Raw genomic sequence first — 21,938 nt, forward strand, 5'->3', positions numbered from 1 at the left:
TTTGTTCTCTACATCTGTTTCTCTATTTCTGCCTTGCAAACCAGTTGATTTGTACCATTTTTCTATAGTCCACATATATGTGTTAATGTACAATATTTGTTTTTCTCTTTCTGACTCACTTCACTCTGTCTGACAGTCTCTAGGTCCATCCATGTCTCTAAAAATGTCCCAGTTTCATTGCTTTTTACAGCTGAGTAATATTCCATTGTATGTATGTACCACATCTTCTTTATCCATTCATCTGTTGATGGACATTTAGATTGCTTCCATGTCCTGGCTATTGTAAATAGTGCTGCAATAAACATTGGAATGCATGAGTCTTTTTGAATAATGGTGTTCTCTGGGTATATGTGTAATACTGGGATTGCTGGGTCATATGGTAGTTCTATTTTTAGTTTTGCAAGGAACCTCCATACTGTTCTCCATAGTGGCTGTATCAATTTACATTCTTGCAGTGCAAGAGTGTTCCCTTTTCTCCACACCCTCTCCAGTATTTACTGTTTGTAGATTTTCTGATGAGCCCATTCTAACCGGTGTGAGGTGATAACCTCATTGTCATTTTGATTTGCATTTCTCTAATAATTAGTGATGTTGAGCAGCTTTTCATGTGCCTCTTGGCCATCCATATGTCTTCTTTGGAAAAATGCCTATTTCAGTCTGCTGCCCATTTTCTGATTGGGTTGTTTGTTTTTTTGATACTGAGCTGCATGAACTGTTTATATATTTTGGAGATTAATCCTTTGTCTGTTGATTCGTTTGCAAATATTTTCTCCCATTCTGAGGGTTGTCTTTTCGTCTTACTTATAGTTTCCTTTGCTGTGCAGAAGCTTTGAAGTTTCATTAGGTCCCACTTATTTATTTTTGTTTTTATTTCCATTACTCTAGGGGGTGGATCTTGCTGTTATTTACGTCAAAGAGTGTTCTTCCTATGTTTTCCTCTAGGAGTTTCATAGTGTCTGGCCTTACATTTAGGTCTTTTATCCATTTTGAGTTTATTTTTGTGTATAGTGTTAGGAAGTGTTCTAATTTCATTCTTTTCCATGTAGCTGTCCAGTTTTCCCAGCACCACTTATTGAAGAGGCTGCCTTTTCTCCATTGTATATCCTTGCCTCCTTTGTCATGGATTAGTTGACCATAGTTTATCTCTGGGCTTTCTATCCTGTTCCACTGATCTATATTTCTGTTTTTGTGCTAGTACCATACTGTCTTGATCACTGTGGCCTTGTAGTATAGCCTGAAGTCGGGAAGCCTGATTCCATCAACTCCGTCTTTCCTTCTCAAGATTGCTTTGGCTATTCGGGTTCTTTTGTGTTTCCATACACGTCGTAAAATTTCTTGTTCTAGTTCTGTGAAAAATGCCATTGGTAATTTGATAGGGATTGCATTGAATATGTAAATTGCTTTCAGTAATATAATCATTTTCACAATGTTGATTCTTCCAATCCAAGAACATGGTATGTCTCTCCATTTGTTTGTGTTGTCTTTGATTTCTTTCATTAGTGTCTTATAGTTTTCTGAGTACAGGTCTTTTACCTCCTTGGTTAGGTTTATTCCAAGGTATTTTATTCTTTTTGTTGCAGTGGTGAATGGGATTGTTTCCTTAATTTCTCTTTCTGATCTTTCATTGTTAGTGTATAGAAATGCAAGAGATTTCTGTGTGTTAATTTTGTATCCTGCAACTTAACCAAATTTCATTGATTAGCTCAAGTAGTTACCTGGTGGCATCTTTAGGATTTTCTATATATAATATCATGTCATCTGCGAACACTGACAGTTTGACTTCTTTTCCAATTTGGATTCCTTTTATTTCTTTTTCTTCTCCAATTTCTGTGGCAAGGACTTCCAAATCTATGTTGAATAGTAGTGGCGAGAGTGGACATCCTTGCCTTGTTCTTGATCTTAGAGGGAATGCTTCCAGTTTTTCACCATTGAGGATGATGTTTGCTGTGGGTTTGTCATATATGGCCTGTATTATGTTGAGGTAGGTTCCCTCTATGCCTACTTTCTGGAGAGTTTTTATCATAAATGGGTGTTGAATTTTGTGAAAAGCTTTTTCTGCATCTATTGAGATGATCATGTGGTTTTTATCCTTCAATTTGTTAATATGGTGTATCACATTAATTGATTTGTGTATATTGAAGAATCCTTGCATTCCAGGGATAAACCCCACTTGATCATGCTGTATGATCCTTTTAATGTGTTGTTGGATTCTGTTGGCTAGTATTTTGCTGAGGATTTTTGCATCTAAATTCATCAGTGATATTGGTCTGTAGTTTTCTTTTTTTGGAGTATCTTTGTCTGGTTTTGGTATCAGGGTGATGGTGGCTTCATAAAATGAGTTTGGGAGTGTTCCTTCCTCTGCAATTTTTTGGAAGAGTTTGAGAAGGATGGGTGTTAGCTCTTCTGTAAATGTTTGATAAAATTCACCTGTGAATCCATCTGATCCTGGACTTTTGTTTGTTGGGAGATTTTTAATCACAGTTTCAATTTCATTACTTGTGATTGGTCTGTTCATATTTTCTATGTCTTCCTGATTCAGTCTTGGAAGGTTATACTTTTCTAAGAACCTGTCCATTTCATCCAAGCTGTCCATTTTATTGGCATATAGTTGCTTGTAGTAATCTCTTATTGTGCTTTTTATTTCTGCAGTGTCCATTGTAACTTCTGTTTCATTTCTATTTTTATTGATTTGAGTCCTCTCCCTCTCTTTCTTGATGAGTCTTGCTAGAGGTTTATCGATTTTATTTATCTTCTCAAAGAACCAGCTTTTAGTTTTATTGATTTTTGCTATTGTTTTCTTTGTCTCTATTTCAATTATTTCTGCTCTGATCTTCATGATTTCTCTCCATCTACTAACTTTGGGTTTTGTTTGTTCTTCTTTCTCTAGTTTCTTTGGGTGTAAGGTTAGATTGTTTATTTGGGATTTTTCTTGTTTCTTGAGGTAGGATTGTATTGCTAAAAACTTCCTTCTTAGAACTGCCTTTGCTGCATTTCATAGGTTTTTGATCATTGTGTTTCATTGTCATTTGTCTCTAGGTATTTTTTTATTTCCTCTTTGATTTCTTCAGTGATCTGTTGGTTATTTAGTAGTGTATTGTTTAGCCTCCATGTGTTTGTGTTTTTTACAGATTTTTTCCTGTAATTGATTTCTAATCTTATCGCATTGCAGTCAGAAAAGATGCTTGATACGATTTCAGTTTTCTTGAATTTACCAAGGCTTGATTTATGACCCAAAATGTTATCTATCCTGGAGAATGTTCCATGTGCACTTGAGAAGAATGTGCAATCTGCTGTTTTTGGATGTAATGTCCTATAGGTATCTATTAAATCAAGCTGATTTATTGTGTCATTTAAAGCTTGTGTTTCTTTATTAATTTTTTGTGTGAATGATCTGTCCATTGGTGTAAGTGGGGTGTTAAAGTCCTCCACTATGATTGTGTTACTGTCGATTTCTTCTTTCATAGTTGTTAGCATCTGCTTTATGTATTGAGGTGCTCCTATACTGGGTGCATATATATTTATAATTTTTATCTCTTCTTCTTGGATTGATCCCTTGATCTTTATGTAGTGTCCTTTCTTGTCTCTTGTAACATTTGTTATTTTAAAGTCTATTTTATCTGATATGAGTATCATTACTCCAGCTTTCTTTTGGTTTCCGTTTGCATGGAATATCTTTTTCCATCCCCTCACTTTCAGTCTGTATGTGTCCCTAGGTCTGAATTCCATCTCTTGTAGACAGAATATCTATGGGTCTTCTTTTTGTATCCATTCAGCCAGTCTGTGTCTTTTGGTTGGTACATTTAGTCCATTTACATTCAAGGTAATTATTGATATGTATGTTCCTATTATGATTTTCTTAATTGTTTTGTTTTTGTTTCTGTAGGTCCGTTTCTTCTTTTATGTTTCCCGCTTAGAGAAGTTCCTTTAGCATTTGTTGTAGGGCTGGTTTGGTGGTTCTGAATTCTCTTAGCTGTTGCTTGTCTGTAAAGCTTTTGATTTCTCCATCGAATCTGAATGAGATCCTTGCTGGGTAGAGTACTCTTGGTTGTAGGTTCTGCCCTGTCATCATTTTAAATATATAGTGCCACTTCCTTCTGGCTTGCAGAGTTTCTGCTGAGAAATCAGCTGTTAACCTCATGGGAGTTCCCTTGTTTGTTATTTGTCATTTTTCCCTTGTTGCTTTTAATAACTTTTCTCTGTCTTTAATTTTTGTCAATTGGACTACTATATGTCTTGGCATGATTCTCCTTGGGTTTATCCTGCCTGGGACTCTCTGCACTTCCTGGGCTTTGGTAGCTATTTCCTTTCCCATGTTAGGGAAGTTTTCAACTATAATCTCTTCCAGTATTTTCTCAGGTCCTTTCTCTCTCTCTTCTCCTTCTGGGACCCCTATAATGTGAAGGTTGGTGTGTTTAACATTGTCCCAAAGGTATCTTAGGCTTTCTTCAGTTCTTTCCATTCTTTTTTCTTTATTCTTTTCCATACCAGTGATTATCACCATTCTGTCTTCCAGGTCCCTTATTCGCCCTTCTGCCTCAGTTAATCTGCTATTGGTTCCTTCTGGTGTATTTTTCATTTCAGTTACTGTGTTGCATATCTCTGTTTGTTTGCTCTTTAATTCTTCTGGATCTTTGGTAAACTTTTCTTGCAACTTTTCTATCTTTGCATCCAGTCTTTTTTCAAAGTCCTGGATCATCTTCACCATCATTATTCTGAATTCTTTTTCTGGAAGAGTGCCTATCTCCTCTTCATTTATTTGTTTTTCTGGTGTTTTATCATGTCCCTTCATCTGGTACAAAGTCTTTTGCCTTTTCATTTTCTGTGTCTTTCTGTGGCTGTGATTTTCAGTTCCAGCAAGATGAAATAGTGCTGATACTGCTTGATTCTGCTGTCTGCCCTCTTGTGGAGGAAGCTGTCTAGGAGGCTCCTGGGTGCTTCCTCTTGGGAGGGACTGATGGTGGGTTGGGCTGGGTGGGCGGAGCTCAGTAAAACTTTAATCCAACTTGGTGGGTGTAGCTCAGTGACATTTTAATCTGCTTGTCTGCCAATGGGTGGGGCTGTGTTCCCACCCTGGTGGTCCTTTGGCCTGAGGCTACCCAGCACTGGAGCTTACAGGCTCTTTGGTGGAGCTAATGGTGGAGTCTGGAAGGGCTCACGCCAATGAGCACTTCCCAGAACCCCTGCTGCCAGTGCCCCTGTCTCCTCCGCGAGCAACAGCTGCCCCCCACCACTGCAGGCAACCCTCCAACACCAGCAGGTAGGTCTGGTTCAGCCTCCTATGGGATCACTGCTCCTTCCCCCTGGGTCCTGGTGAGCACATTTTTTGTGTGCCCTCTGATAGTGGAGTCTCCGTTTCCCTCAGTCCTGTGGAGGTCCTGCAGTCAAATCCCGCTGGCTTTCAAAGTCTGATTCTCTGGGGTTTCCTCCTCCCGTTGCTGGACCCCCAGGTTAGGAAACCTGATGTGAGGCTCAGAACCCTCAGGATTTCTGTGGTATAACTGTTCTCTAGCTTGTGAGTCACCCACCCAGCATTTATGGGATTTCATTTTAATGCAATTGCGCCCCTCCTACCACCTCATTGCAGCTTCTCCTTTGTCTCTGGATGTGGGATGGCTTTTTTTTGGTGAGTTCCAGTGTCTTTCTGTCGATGGTTGTTCACCAGTTAGTTGTAATTCTGGTGCTCTTGCAAGAGGGAGTGAGCGCACGTCCTCCTACTCCACGATCTTGATTCTTCTCCTATTATTCTTAATTATATTTTTAAAAGGTTGTCTTTAAAAAAACATTTTATATGCTCATATACACTCTTCCAATTTTCTGGGATTCATTTAGTTTTTGTTTTTAATTTTTTTATTTTCCTTCACTTGAATTCCTTGTGTTTATGGTGTGCATTCTTTGCTAACTGTATAAGTTGTCTGATTACTTCACATACTTAAATAAATGGGAGCATTTAAAGCAATAGACTGACTCTGAGCACAGCTTTGCTGTACTCAATGTTTTATACCCTGGATTCCCATTGTTTTGTAAGTACTCTTATCAATTAAGTAAAAGGACCAATTTTAAATGATCAACATTTAACACAACATTTTTGGTACTTCTAAGTTGATTCCTCCTTTCTTTTGTTTCAGGTTACTTGACAGTCTTCCCTTCTTTATGATTCAGTGGACCAAGGTAATGGCTCTGTGGTAACTGAATTTGTGTTACTGGGACTTACACAATCCTTGGGAATGCAGTTTTTACTTTTTTTCTTCTTCTCTATATTCTATTTGGGGGTTATCCTGGGAAACCTCTTCATTGTGTTCACAGTGATTTTTATTCTCATGTACACACCCCCATATATATTCTGCTAGCCAACCTATCACTCATTGACCTGGGCCTTTCATCTACCACAGTTTCTAGGATGATCTCCGATCTTTTCAGTGCTTGTAAAATCATTTCCTTCCACAACTGCATGATGCAAATGTTCTTCGTCCACAGGAGGAGTAGAGATGGTGTTGCTCATAGCCATGGCCTGTGACAGGTACACAGCAATTTGCAAGCCTTCCATTATCTAACTATTATGAATCCCAAAATGTGCATGCTTTTGGCAGTGGCTGCTTGGATAATCGGAGTGACTCATGCTATGACTCAGTTTACTTTTGTCATAAATTTACCTTTCTGTGGACCTAATAATGTGGGGAGCTTTTATTGTGATTTTCCTCAGGTTATTAAACTTGCATGCATGGATACTTATGGACTAGAATTTGTGGTCATTGTCAGCAGTGGCTTCATATCTGTGGGCACCTTCTTTCTCTTATTTGTATCATACACTTTTATTCTGGTCCCTGTCTGACAAATTCTTCAGAGGATTTACCCAAAGCATTCTTCACTCTGTCAGCTCACATCACTGTTATGTTTTGTTTTTCCTTCCATGCATGTTTTTTTTATGTATGGCCTTTCCCTACTAAGTCATTGGATACAATTTTTGCCATTGTGGACTTTGCCATCACCCCTGTCTTAAATCCTGCCATATATACTTTAGGGAACAGAGATATGAAGGTGGCAATGAGAAGGCTAAGTCGACAGGTTGGAAGTTCTAGGGAAATGACATAACAGATTTCATTGATAAGAGCACAAGACGAATGTCATGGACTCTCAAGACCCTTGTGATCGCCGTGAACACTATAGAATCTGTACCTTTTCATTGTTGCCTTTTAAAATTGAGAAGTCTATAAAAAAGGTGTTGAATCAAATAGTTTCATTTACATAGAGTTGCAGCAATTTTTATTAATCATAAAAAATAAAGTGTTACATATTTCTATCTAACCTACAAACCTAAACTGTAGTTAACACCAATGGTTACATTCAATTTTCATGTGGATATTTTATACCTATATATAAATATACATGTATTACATACATATATATATATATAAAATTTACCTTCGTCAGTATCTTCCACCTGATAATAAGCTTCACTGGAAATAAATGAATATTTCTTATGGTAATTATGTGGATCCAATGGATAAAATATGGGTTTATGTAAACATTAGACATTAGAATTGAGGAAGAAACAATTCTCATCATAATTGTACTTTAAGTTAGATAAATAGGAAGATTAACACTTTGACAATATGTTAAAACAATTGTTTTCAGGCTTTCACTGTTAATGTACTTTGTACAATCTTGCTTTAGAAATAGACTCTGGTACTTTGTATTACACAAAGTTTGCCTGTTTTCCAATTTTTTTCCAATATTTTTGTTCAAAGTATTTCTTAATTCATTCTAAAAAAGTATCTATAATTCTAAAAGTATTTGAAGGGACTTATTTCCTAGAGGAGGGTACTCCATCTAGATCTCAGCTTATTTAATGTGTTAGGGCATCTTTCAAGTAAAATCTGGAAAGTTTGGTAGTCAAGGAGTACAGCTGAGAGATCACTTGGGATGTCCTTCTATGACTGATTTAAAGAACATTAATTGTGATAACTCAGATTAGTTTTAACCTCTGTATGGTAATTAAAACTACTTAAAAAATGATATATGATAAAAAGCGAGACTTTCTTATTTTGGGTCAAAGTATTTTTCCTATATTTTCTCCACACATTCTAAGCTATCCCCTTTCTATAAAATCTAAAGCATTATTGTTTATTGTCTATTAACATGTCTGGATTTTAATTTCAAAATTTTATCTTATTTGTTTTACTGTTATTCTTTAAAATTTTACCTTTAGATTCAGTGAAGTCATAAACATGACTAAGTGAGCCAAGAAATTGTGACAATAGCCCTTAACTCAAGAAGCTTTAGTGTATTTCCTCAAGGGAAAGCTTGTGAGACTATAAGAGTTAGTCTCCGCACCCAAAGTTCAGGATGGCTATTTTCAGATCTTTTCATCTGCCTCTGGTCACTTTCACAAATGGCTCTTAGTTAAGCAAGTCATTTACTAAGTAGGACAGTTTATATAGATTTTATTCTCTTGGAAATTTTATACTTCATGAGAAAGTGCAAATAAAAGGAAAATCTGAACACTTCTTTGCTCTGAAAATTGCTGTAGTCCAGTTATGAAGGAGGTAGGTGGAGTGTGAATGTGAAATATATTAGAAGAACTAACCAAATTGTAGCATTTTTATTGACAATGAGATGCTGCTATTAGTAATGACCCATTCTGCAGAATTCAATTGCATGTTATTTTCAGGAAAAATGGAAAAATCAAGAATTTGGTTTAAATACTTATAAGAATTAGTATAACTAATATTAGCAAGGGTAGCCCTTGTTGTGTTATACAACTTAATATTAAACAAGTGTTGTAAGTATAAAGTTCTTCTCCTGAATCTTCTGGGCTAATCTATTCTTTCCTCTCTGTTTGAGGGTCCTTTTCCCCATATTTCCCCAAATCCAGTGTTCTCTTACCCAGCTATTTCCTTCCTTCCTGGAATCCCAATGAAACCTAGTTTTAGGCTTTTCTTTCACATAAAGGTACAACTCTGACTCTTAGAGTTGTGGGGATTTTTTGAGACCTTTGATCCAATAAATTGTTTCTTTTTTTTCATTTTAAAAGTGAATATCTAATTCAACATTGTAATAAGAATTAAACAATATGAAAAACAGAAGCATATTAGTGGCTTAAAAAATGTAACTTCAGTTTCCTTTGGAGAAGATTTTAATTGCAAGTTCTCTACAGCAAAATGATGCTAGGAAAATGTCTGTAGAAGACAAATTCTCTCTGAATGCAAGTCTAAAATGCTTAAAATTAGAGATTAAAGGTTTTAAAGATGTAAATCAGAAATATTCAATATAAGAGGTATTTCATTTGAATTCTAAAAAGTTTGACATAATAAACATTATATATTTTTTTAGAAAGATGGCCAGTAAATTAAGAACTCGGCATATTCTAGAGACTGACATCCGAAATGACCATGACTGTTACATGAGCACCTGGCTGCAGTTCATCCACTACCACCGCCTTTGTTCTTCTAGATCTTCTTGGCTTTCATCTGGGTAACACCAAGACACTGTGAGGAAAACTGATGCACAGATTCCCATTTCTCCTGCAGTCCCTCTCAGTGTAGCAATTAGGCAGATAATCAATGAGAAAAAGGTATATAATCCATAACTTATAGTTCCCACAAGGCCTCAGTCAATTTGAAAAATTGCCAGTTCTGTCAAATATGCCAACATTCCAATAAGGTATTTATGACACAAAATCTTTATTTTTCCATCAGTATGTGCTGAAGCTACAGATGTTGAAACACGAACCAATCTTGTGGCTGATAAATGAATTTTGAAATGCCTATGGAAATGTGAATACAGGCAGTCCATGAATAAGTCAACTTCCTCCTGGGTAACTTCCCCAGGTGTGTTGTGAACACTGTCCCACATAGGTTTTGCATCTTCTGGATGTATGGCATAAGAAATATCCAGACTTTGAGGGCTACAGGGTACAGACCAAATAAATTCAGTCATAGCTATATAATGGCCCATTTTGCATGCAGTCCACACAGCAGTCATCCAGGAAAGATTAAACACATTGATTGCTAAAGGAGGGAAATAACAGCCAAAAGTTTTCTGAAACCAGGTTCCACTTATGGCTGTGTTAGTCTCTGCACCATTTGCAATGAATAAGGGTAGACAGGTGAAATCATCTGAAACAGTCTCCAGAAGACTGTCTCCAAATATACAGAAGAATCAACCAGTCCACAAGACTCTACCTTCTCTGTTCTCAGGCAGCAATTGATATTTTGACAGAATCTGGACAAGAAATGCTTCAGCGTCTCTCTGTTCCTTTCATTCCCAGGAGAGTAGAGAAAATCACTTTGATGTTGAAGTCCTCTCCCACTTCCACAGCAAGTCCTTTTTGCTTTTCAGCAGCAATAAATGCATTCAGAAGTTTAGAATACTGTTTGAAATTAGTATAGGAGAATTTATACAAGGGAGTTAAACTATATAAAGTCCGCTGTTTATGCAGAAGGAATGAAAACTTTTGAGGATCAACATCTTCCGGCAGTTGTGAACACTGGGGAATTTTCTTTCGAGGTGGAGTTGGTTTAAATGAAGTCTGCTTCCTGACTGATTCTAATCGTTTTTGCAGAGGGATGGCACCTATAAAGTAATCTTTAAGCCTTGAAGATGCACTCTGTCTAGGAGTCGCTTCTGGTGCATGGTAAGACTCCACGGTCAGTCTCACGATGACCGGGCTGCGGCCCATCTGCAAGGTGGCATGCAGAGGGGTCATGCTGTCCTGGGTGCTCAGGTGCGGGTCCGCGCAGCAATCCTGCCCAGGTACTGCGTCACCTCCAGGTGGCCCTCCTGGCACGCCAGGTACAGGGGCGTGGCACCATTTCTGGTTTGGGCATTCACTCCCTCAGGGTGGTGCCTGACGAGAAGCCTCTGGGAGGGGAAGTATCCTTGGGGGCGGCATAGTGACCATGCAGGGAGCCTGTGTCTGTGGCCATGGTGCAGTCCCCACCGCCATGACGCAGCAGCCAGGTCACCCCCTCAGGGTGGCTGAAGCGGGCAGCCGGGTGTAGGACGGTGGCACCAGAACTGTCTGTGTCCCGCACTCCACAGCTGCCCCGCGAGAGCCGCCCCTGCAGGCAGGAGAGGGGACCAGCGAGGCGCAGTTGTGCGCGGGCCCGGCGGGCAGGCTGGCCTCCTCCCCCGGGAAATGCAGGCGGGGCAGCCTGCAGGCGCGGGCCCCGTGAGGCCCCGGCAGCACGTCTAGCAGGTCCTGCTGTGAGGGCGCTGGCGGGCGGGCGGCACGCAGGGGCCTCAGCACGTCCAGGTCGCCCTGCGCGCCACCCGCAGCGCTCGCTCCAGAGCCTTGGTGCCGCCTGCGGGCCGACCTGGGCTCAGCGCATCTCCCGGGGCGCCGTGCCCATCCTCGGGGCACCGGGAGAGCCCGCAACGTGGCCGGCGGGGCCTGAGGGTGGGGAGGCGGCCAATGACTTGATTTTTAAAACAGGAAACTAAAGCCCAGACATTTTGAATGACATGCCCGAGTTCACACAGGGAATATGTGCCAGAACCCCCAAGTCTCCTGACTTCAATTTCAGTGAAATGTTTAAAGACATAAGGTGTTTTTCTTTAGACGGGTAAAAGATGTTTAAGGCAAACATAGAACAGTCTAATGGTTGACTTTCTAAGCTTAATCTAGTGTGCACGGAGGACGATTTCATGGTTCAATTGTTCTGGCCCTTTGTGGTTGCTGCAACCAATGTGTAAGATTCTGGAGAACTTCTTCAATAAGCCTAACCTAATGTTTAACTTAGAAGCAATACAATTCTTCTAAAATTTCTTACCTCATTTTTGAATGGTCAGAGATGAGCTTTGAAAGGGTCCCCTGTAAGTGTAACTGAGGATTCCATAGTATCCCTCTCTACTCAGTAGCTTTAGGAAATCAGATGTCTTAACTAAGTGAAAAAGAAATTCTTTTTGCTGAAGAATAGCATATCTGAATTCTTACTTTCTACCATGGTAGAAAACCTTTTTGCTGTGAATGAGAACATTTTGTAAACCATCATCCTTGTTATAAAATCTATAGTGGCATAACAATTGAGTTTGTCCTTCTCTCTCAGTAAAATGAAATGGTTTCACATCACTAAATATCCAAGGTCAAGTCTAAATCACATTCCTTGATTCTAAAGAAACATCCCAATCAACCAGTCATGTCAGAAATGATCTCACAATAGGAATCCCATCCTCTGTAATGTCAATGATTAGTGTGATTATATTTATTGCTGTGCTGAGCAGAAGGGTACTAAAATGAGTATGACTTATTTTACTATTAGACTTTTCTTTATACTTGGAAATAAAGTTAGAATTGCTAAATATTTATAGGACTTTAAAAACAGTAATACGGAGTCTTAGTGGATAGGGCTAAGGGATGGATAATGAAGAGAAACATGTAATTTCCAAGGGCCATGGAATAACTGATTAAGTAGTGAAAAAAATACTACTACTACTCCCCCAAGAAATTTGCTGAGTAATACTCTATCCCTGCATGTCTCCCGATACCCGTCAATTTCCACTCCTCTCTTTTACGTCATACCTGCCTGTTAACTCCTACAGCTCATCTGACAAGTATTCTCATGGCTGTCCTTCTCCTTCAGGCTACCATTCCACTTCCTACTTCACTGACTGCAAAACTTCTGGGCAGAATGCTTATTTTCTATCCCCAACACACAAGTGAAATGGCTTTCTCAACTTATGCTCAACAACCACTTTTCAGGATCTTACCCAGGAGACAGCAGCTTACAAAGTTATCTCAGCAATACCTCCACATGTTATTATCAGCATCCTTTACACCCTCCAAAGTTATTTCTGCTCCTAAAAGTGATCTATATATTACATGTTGCTATATTAATTCTTATTATAATTTTTATCAGAATTAAAGCTGTCACAGTGCTCACAATTACTCAGAATAAAAACACTGGCGTCATCATTTTCATATCCCACATCGTGTTGACATGTCCTGTTATTACTATCTTTTACAATGGCTATTATTAACTAGTAACCATGTGTTAGAAATTTATTAAACAATTACTCATAATTCTTCAATAGTTCTTCACTGTCTAAATAATAAAACACCAACCCCCATAGTAGGCATTCCAGAATCCTTTTTCAATTTCATTTCCTATTAAAGATTCCTTCACATTTTCTCTCAGCAAACATTTTCCTCACTCTTTTATTTTAATATTTATTTATTTATTTGTTTGTTTGTTTTTTGCCGCACCTCACAGCACGTGGGATCCTGACCAGGGATTTAAGCCCTGCACCCTTCAGTGGAAGCACAGAGTCCTAACCACTCGACCACTAGGAAAGCCCCCTCACTTTTTTTCATTCTCTTTCTTTTAACCTCTTTCCCTGATTTTTTAAACCTTATTTTTTGAGTTATTTTACTATTCTTCTATTTTTCATCTTTAATTTTATTTTGGCTTAACTCTTTCTTCTAAACATTTTCGTGTTACCAAATATTAAGTATAAATTCTATCCTCTATAAGTTCTTATAACTCCTAGCTTCTCTTTTAGAATCCTCATAAATGTAAACTTCCTGTAAGACTGAATCTCTACATCTGTCTTAGTTTTCATGTTGCTATCCAAGCTTCTGAGAGATTATGAAAATTATTTTGGAATTGTGTCCCTCCCTCAGTGATCAGAGTATTAAATTAGTGGGGATTTAGAAAAACTTTTGATCCAATGCACTCATTCAAAAGATAGGGAAACTAAAATCTTGCTATGATCATTATTTTTAGAATACAAGTAAACTTTTAAATGATTATTGGGGAGCCAGAGTTTTTCTATGAATCAGAAGGTGATAAATCTTACTGCTGATAATCATCTAAATCTATTGTGTAATTACCAAATAAAAAACTGTACAAAATACTTTAGATTTACTACTTCATTTGCAATATAATAACCATAGATGGAATGTAATTAGCATTCATGTTTACAAAAATGGCAAAATAAGTCTAAAAGAAGATGAATTCAAGGTCCACAGATACATACAAAACCCATGTGCTATAACTGAAATTGTGAGGATTTGTTTTAGTTTGATAGAGAGGTTTCCAATAACTGTACACAAAACTATTGTGGTGGACTACTAGGCCATTAAACATACCTTCTCAAAAATGCATGTCATAAAAAGCCTTTGTAAATGTGATGGTCATACAATTTTGTATGTATTGAAGAGCTAAGATACAGTCCACAGAATATGAATATGAACTGTTTTGGAGTTCAGGGAAAAAGGACAAAAATGCAGGGTGATGGTGTAGATTTAATCCGGCAGAGAGGGTAACATGAACAAAGGTGTTTTGTTAGGAATAAGCCTAACATAAGTGGAAACACTAAGGCTTGGATAACGTACTATAAAGCACATCCAGGGGAGGAGTGTGGAATAAAACTGTGAGTTTAGATCACGTGCATTTTGAAAGCCTTTATGTAACAAACCACAGACCGTCATTACAAGCGTGAGCAGAATGGCCCACAATGAGGCTTTGAGTTTGAATATAATATTTCTGACTTTTTTTCACTCCCTCTCCAAGGTAACTACAGAGGCTATTTCCTGGAATGAATCAGTAAGTGAAACAAATCACTCCACAGTGACTGAGTTCTTTTTTCTGGGACTAATTCTCAGGAACTCTGGATTTTCCTATTTGTGTTCTTTTTTGTATTCGATGTAGGAACTGTGTTTGGAAACCTTCTTATTGTCATCACTGTAGCTTCTGATTCCCACCTTCATACCCCCATGTGCTTCCTGCTGGCCAACCTCTCCCTCATTGATCTGTATCTGTCTTCAGTCACAGCCCCCAAGGTGATTCCTGACTTTTTCAGGAAATGCAAGGTCATCTCGTTCAAGGGCTGCCTGGCTCAGGTATTTCTCCTTCACTTCTTTGGTGGGAGTGAGTTGGTGATCCTTATGGCCACGGCCTTTGACAGATATGTGGCAATCTGTCAACCCCTTCGCTACACTACAATTATGTGTGACAGTGTGTGTGTGTTGGCATTGTGGCTGCTCCACTCAGCCAGCCAGTTGGCCTTTGCTGTGAACTTACCTTTCTGTGGCCCCAATGAGGTAGACAGCTTTTATTGTGACCTTCCTAAGGTCATCAGACTTGCCTGCACAGATACGTATAGGCTGGATATCATGGTCATTGCTAACAGTGGAGTGCTCCCTGTGTGTTCTATCGTTCTCCTAATTGTCTCACACACTGTCATCTTAGTGACCATCCAGTGTCTCCCTTCAGAGAGGTCATCCAAGGCTCTGTCTACTTTGACTGCTCATATCACAGTAGTTCTTTTGTTCTTTGGACGATGTATCTTCATTTATGCCTGGCCATTCTCCACCAAGTCATTAGATAAATTCCTTGTTGTCTTTTGTTCTGTGCACTCCTCTCTTGAACTCAACTATGTACACACTGAGGAACAAAGACATGAAAACTGCAATGAGACAGCTGAGAAAATGGAATATGAATTCTAGGATAAAGTCGTAAATCTCAATAACAGTGAGATTAATCTGCAATAATGACTATACAGTAAAGTTGGTAAATTACTTAGTAAATCTCATGAAAATTATACTTTCCATTTCATATTTTTCTTTACAGGCATCAAACTTCTCTTTTATTTAAACATTAAGAAACTGCAGCACAGTGACTTAGAAAACATCCTCAAAACGTCAGTTACAACATGAACAGACATCATGTGTCATGTGTAGACCCTTTCTCATTTTCTATTGACGGTCGTCAACCAGAGCAACATAACCATTGCACGCACCTGCTTTTAAAGTGAAAAACAAGGCACACAACTCTGCCCCACACAGCAAAGGAGAAAAAGTGCGTGGTGTCTTACTGTGGCCAGTTAAGAGCAAGAAGCAGCTGGAAGCCCGGAGGAGCAGGGGAGGGTGAGGAGAGGGAAACAGACAAAGGACGAGACAGGGACCCAGAGACCACCCATGACCAGCAGCAGGACCGAGACACACACGGGCAGATGCAAAAAGACGCTCTGCAAACATCAATTCCTTTAGGAAAGTCTTTAAAATGCTGTTATTGTCACAATGGGCAGGACCCTGGGTCTCTTAATCACTGGTATTTGCACTAAGTGCAAGTGAGACCAAGTTCAACTTTGCCCACCTTGAACTCACAGTTCACTCTCAACCTGCTGGTGGCGTCCAGAACGAGCTTTCGTTCCTCCCCCAGGACCCAGCTCTGCAGACTCCACCGGGGGCGGCCACAGTATTCACGGGACACGTGTCTTAATGTCACCTCCGCAGGATTGCTGCGTTTGCCCCTCTGGTATTATACACTCATTTAAAATAAAAGACACTCGAGCTCTGTGCGTTTAAACAGGAGGCAAGCTATCCGGGGGGTGGGAGGTTTGGTTTTGCATCTCATTTGGTAGCTGATGTAGCTCGAACAAAATGAGATGCTTCGTGTCTATCTAGATTTGTGCCTGGCATGAGAGAGAGATTAGAGCAAAGTTCTCTACAAGAAAAATACAAAATTGTTTTTTAAAAATGTAAGGCTTCAATGTAAAATATAATCAAGACTTGACACACTAAAGTCTAATGAGATAAACATTAAATTAGTTATTAACTTTTACAGAAGTCAGAAATTGAGGTAATACATTACACTCTTCTATAACCAGCTTCATCTGATTATAACATCTTCCGCCTTCTCAACCTTCGAGTTAAACAGACTCAGGTGCATGGAGGAAAGTTCTAGAAATCAGCCTTGAGTTAGTGGGGAAGAGGATGACTCCTGAAAGGCAGAGGAGTCTTACTTTTTACTCAAATAATAAAAAGTTCCTTTTTCAAACCACCATATACAACTGTACAAAGCCACCATGTCACTGCTTTTCAACAGTGATTAAAAATACTGAAAGCACACAACTGCCCTGCACGCCCACCGTCTCCCTACACAAGTGGCTCTCGGGCTGGTACCCCTTGACTGGCGTCCGGATCCAGCTCTCTGCACTGTGCCCTCTCCTGGCTACCCTTCCTTTCTGCAGCACAAAAGGCACCTGTGAGCTGCTCTTCAGATGCAGAGGACGCATGTTCCAGAAGCTGAGCCTTGCTCTGCTCACACCTTACCCAGACACTGAAAAGAATGCCCGCAGCCACGCTGCAGAAAGTCTCCTGTGTGTGCATGTGTGTGAGGTGCGAGTGTAGACAGCACTGTGGGCGGGCACTGTGGGCGGGAACACACGTGACCCAGTGTGACTGTGAGGATGTGTGAGCACGTGTGCATGCACAAGTATGTGTGAGGTGTACAAGTGTGCACGGGAGCACAAGTACGGGAGTGTGAGAGCATGAAGGGAAGCACGTGAGTGTGTAAGTGTGTGCGTGGGCTCACAAGCCCCCATGAGTCAGTGTTGTGACCACAGAGCGCCCATCACAGCGCCCACTCGCCAGGCGGACCTTCCTGGTGGTCACTTCCCGCCCCTATCCCGCTGGGAAGTTTGGTTCACTGGAGCTCCCAGCCTTTCCAAGTCCCTGGGACGTCTTTCCTACTCAGGCAGAACAAGGTCCTACATGCAGCACCGCGTCCAGCTCTGCACCAGACGGCCACCCTCCCGGAGCCCCAGCACCTGGCTGTCACCCGCTGCTCGGACCAGGGCACCCGGCACCCTGCACCCGCAGGGGGACACCCGCAGACCAGGTCCGGATTCCGGCAGAAGGGCTCGGGACCTACGCGAACCTCAGGGAAGGGGGGCTGAGAGGCATCTCCACCCCCGCTCACCCCCCACCGCGAGCCCCGAGGACACCCGCAGGCGCGGAAGAGGCCAGCAGGTGCAGAAGGCAGAGCCGTGGCAGCAGGTCTGGGTGCAGGACCGGGCGAGCACCAGGCGGCCCACGTCCAGCGTGGGCCCCTCGGCTCCGGGCGGTGCGCGCGTGTCGGCGAGGCCGGGTCTCCGGGGCGCGGTCACAGCGAGCTCAGGTGCGGCAACGCGTCCAGGGGCCCCGCCCGGTCGCGCGCGGCCGCCGCCGACTCCACGCCACGCAGGCACTCGGTGCACTGGCGCACCAGGCCCTCGTCGGCTGCCGCGGCCTCCTCCTCGTACTCCACGTCGTTGTACTTGCGCCGCTCGTTGAGCAGCGATACCTTGAGCAGCGGGCGCGGGTTGGTGGGCCGGGCAGGCCGAGCGGGCCGGGGTCGGGGCCCTGCAGGCCGCCGGGCAGGGGCGGGCGTCGGCTGAGGCCCGAGGCTCAGGCCCGGAAGCCGGGGGCGAGCGGGCGCCGGGCGTCGGCCGGGGGCGCGGGGGCCGCCCGATGGGACCGCGCCTGCAGCTGCTTCTCCAGGTGGCGCCTCTGGATGACCAGGACGGCCTCGGGCGTGAGGCTCAGGGAGAAGCGCAGGGCGGTGTCGGGTCCGGCCCCCGAGCCCCCCGCGGTCCCCGCGGCGCCTTCTGCGGAGCCGGCCGGCCGGGGCGCGCTCGGGGCCGCGGGCGGGGCGCGCGGGGAGGCCGGACCGGGGGCGCGGCGGGCCGGCGACCCTTTCAGGGTGGCAGAGGGCCAGGAGCTGGACAGCAGCCCGAGGGGCCACTCGGGGGGTCCGCCTCTTCTTCTCCGCGGCCGCAGCGGCGAGGGCCCGGACGGGGCGCAGGCGGGGGCCGCCGCCTTGCGGGGGGCGCCGGGCTTGCTGGGCGGCGGGCGCGCGGCTGGGGCCCCCGGGGCGGGCGCGGGCGGGAAGGGCACGGTGCGGCTGGGCCAGCTGCTCGTCAGCGCCCTCGTTCTGGCCGCGGCATCTCAGGCTTCCTCACGTCCTGGCGCACGCACCCCGGGCTTCACGCCAAGCCACCAATCCTTCCTCTTTGCTTCCTTCCTTCCTCCTTCCCTCCCTTCCCTCCGGGGCCTTGGGCTCTGCCCGGACTCGCGACTCCGCGCCCGCCTTGGCGGGGCCAGCTCCGGCCGCCGGGTCCAGGCTGAACCAGACGCGCGGGCGGGAGGAGGAGCCGCGCGCGGAGGCCCAGGACTAGGCGGGGCGAGGTGCGTAGGCGCCCGGCGCGTGTCACGACCCACTGGGCATCCCCACCATTTCATATTCTTTATCAACTATCAAAGAACATTCACATACACAGCCTCAATTTATTCTTTAACAACCTCCCAGTTGTTATATTTTTAATACAAATGCAAAGTTAATATTTTACTTTGAAAATATGATCTCACTAATTCCCATAACAATGAAAGGCATAAATATGTTAATATTTGTACACTCCTGTGCCTTCCTGAATGGTCCTGAGGATAGAAGAGGGAAGGATAGAAACTAGGTCGATTTAGGATTTTTAAAAAATTTCTATTTGGCTCATGTTCCCTAAAAACATCAAAAAGCAACTGCCACACACCCACCTCCAACACATGCTGAATGATAAGGATGCATATGTCAACTTTTAGGAGGTTTAAAAAAGAAACTCCTCCCATTATAACAGTTTCACGACTATCATTGTAACAACCCATAATCCTAAGTGTATCACCAACAACGACAGGAAGCACGCGTCCACCAACATAGCATTTGTCGTGTAGGCCTGTGTCATGTGTGGGATACAACAACAGCCCATACATAGTAAAAAGTATTTAGAGAAATTCAAGTCTCTCAACAACATGTTGGCACACAGTTATCATTTGGATCCATCCATGTCAGTTTCTTTGTTGTTGCTGTTAATCTTTTTATTGGCATATAATTGGTTTACACTCTTGTACAAGTTTTTGAGGTACGCCAAAGTGAGTCAGCTGTATTTATACATATATTCCCATATCCCTTCCCTCCGTGACTCCCTCCTGTCCTCCCTGTCCTGGCCCTCTAAAGCATCACCCATCATGGAGTTGATCTCCTTTTGTTATACAGCAACTTCGCACTAGCTATCTATTTTACATTTGGTAGTGTATTTATGTCTATGCTACTCTCTGACTTCATCCTAGCTTCCCCTTCGCTGACCCCCCCCCCCAACCCCGTGTCCTTAAGTCCATTCTCAGTTTTTATGGTTAGCTTTTACAAGTACAGGCTTTGATGTCAAAAAGAGATGGGTTCAACTCTACCTGCCCCTTACTAATCATGGCTTTGAGCACACTGTTTAACTTTCCTAAGCTTCAGTTTCCAAAAGAGAGATAATAATATATATGATTATTATGAGGGATGAGACAACAGATATAAATCAGATAAATATCACATTTTATGGCATATTTTCAGTACTCAGTAACTATTAAGTACTATTATCACTGTCATATAAATCCTGTATGTGAACAAACCAAACATTCTCAACCTTCACTTTCTCCCAGCATCCTTGAGGGCTACAACACATTCCCATATCAACAGATGACCTTTGGGGGCATTGCTGTTGTGAGGGGAAGCATGTGTACTCATGTGCAGGCATGTTCTCATGTACATATACTGCACCATCCTAAGAAGACACACCAAAGATTTAAGATAGAAGTAGAGGGAAATACAGGTTGACAGAAAGCTTGGTACATGATTCTGATAAATAACTCCTCTCCCCAGAAAGAATCACTGAACCAGGCTAAAACTGAAGATTAAATATTTTAAGTAAGAAAGGAATATGGTTTTTAAGGTGTGACTGGAAGTAATAGAGAAAGAAGATCAAATGATAAGACAGTCAAAATTATGTTTACTTTAGGGAAAAAAAAGAGAATAGAAACTCCATAAATAAGTTAAAAACACATAAGAAAACTAGTATATGAGATAATATCTGAAGTCAGTGGAGAAAGGACCTATTAATGTGATGGTGGAATAATTGGATAGCCATATGGGAAAGATATATTGCATCTATTCCTCCTGCCATGTTCCAGGACAATTTCTACATAAATTAAAGAATAAATAATTTTAAACTATACAACTATTATAAGAAAACATAAGTTAATATCTTCACAATCTATGAATATGATAAATACTGGTAATATTAACTACATAAAATTCATATTTAAATGCATGATAAAGCTGTGAGAAAAGTAAAAAAGATACGTGAGATTCTTGAGGAAAGTATTTACAACTCACATCACAAAAAACAGAGCCATAGTTTTAAAAGAACTTCCTTTGAGGACACGGGAAGAGGGATAGGAGAAGCTGGGACAAAATGAGAGAGTAGTAGTGACATTTATACACTACCAAATGTAAAACAGCTAGTGGGAAGCAACTGCATAACACAGGGAGATCAATGCTATGATTGGTGAAGACCTAGAGGGGTGGGATAGGGAGGTGGGAGGGAGGCCCAAGAAGGAGGGGATATGGAGATATATGTATAAATACAGCTGACTTGCTTTGTTGTACAGCAGAAGCTGGCACAACAGTGTAAAGGTATTATACTCCAATAAAGATCGAAAGAAAAAAAATTAAAAAAATAAAATAAAAGAACTTAAGAAAACACAGACATAGAAAAATTGGCAAAATATATGAATTTACAGTTCATATATAAGGAGATAAAAATAAACCTTAAATATATGAAAAAAGTTGTCTTCCACATTAAGATATATGCAGAGTAATAACATAGGGAGATCAACTCCATGGTGGGTGATGGTTTGGAGGACTGGGATAGGGAGGGAGGGAGGGAGTTGCGGGAGGGAAGGGATTTAGGGATATATGTATGGATACAGCTGGTTCACTTTGGTGTAACTCAAAAACTGGCAAAACAGTGTAAAGCAATTATATTCCAATAAAGAGCTTAAAAAAGAAGTTGTATGCAGAGTAAAACCAAGCTGAAATATCACTTTTGGCCTATATGACATTAAATATCTGACATCAATATTTAATATTACAGCCTGTTGGTTAAACTATACAGAAAAGGGACACTTGTATCATTGATGAGAATACAAAATAGTGTAACATCTTGGTAAGATAACATCTCCAAATATTACCATGCTACTAACTTTTGACCCAGCAACCCTAATTCTACCCTAAGGATACATGGAAGAAAATACAGAATAACCAATGCACCAGGTTACTTGTTGAAGTACTGTTTTTAAC

At 41.7% G+C, this 21,938-nt stretch overlaps 1 protein-coding gene, 1 long non-coding RNA gene and 2 pseudogenes across 2 annotated transcripts in view; 2 read left to right on the forward strand and 2 right to left on the reverse strand.

Moving 5' to 3' along the window:
* The window catches only part of LOC130843922 (uncharacterized), an 87,310-nt gene extending 80,659 nt beyond the window's left edge, over positions 1 to 6,651 (forward strand). The window contains exons 2-3 of the long non-coding RNA XR_009051103.1: positions 6,126 to 6,168; positions 6,475 to 6,651. This is a non-coding gene — a long non-coding RNA (uncharacterized LOC130843922). The remainder of the gene's footprint in view (positions 1 to 6,125; positions 6,169 to 6,474) is intronic.
* Positions 6,652 to 9,606: 2,955 nt separating this feature from the next.
* On the reverse strand, positions 9,607 to 10,705 carry LOC130844480 (centromere protein L-like). The gene is made up of 2 exons (XM_057720710.1): positions 10,243 to 10,705; positions 9,607 to 9,701 (listed from the first exon to the last, which is right to left on the reverse strand). Exons 1-2 carry the CDS (start codon positions 10,703 to 10,705, stop codon positions 9,607 to 9,609), a joined length of 558 nt encoding a protein of 185 aa, XP_057576693.1.
* A 3,742-nt stretch (positions 10,706 to 14,447) lies between these two features.
* Positions 14,448 to 15,461, forward strand: LOC130844481 (olfactory receptor 4F4-like; annotated as a pseudogene).
* Positions 15,462 to 17,888: 2,427 nt separating this feature from the next.
* LOC130844482 (proline-rich protein 18-like) lies at positions 17,889 to 19,006 on the reverse strand (annotated as a pseudogene).
* Positions 19,007 to 21,938: the final 2,932 nt, after the last annotated feature.

The sequence above is a fragment of the Hippopotamus amphibius genome, chromosome 2 (genome assembly GCF_030028045.1).
Source record: "Hippopotamus amphibius kiboko isolate mHipAmp2 chromosome 2, mHipAmp2.hap2, whole genome shotgun sequence".
Lineage (NCBI taxonomy): Eukaryota > Metazoa > Chordata > Mammalia > Artiodactyla > Hippopotamidae > Hippopotamus > Hippopotamus amphibius.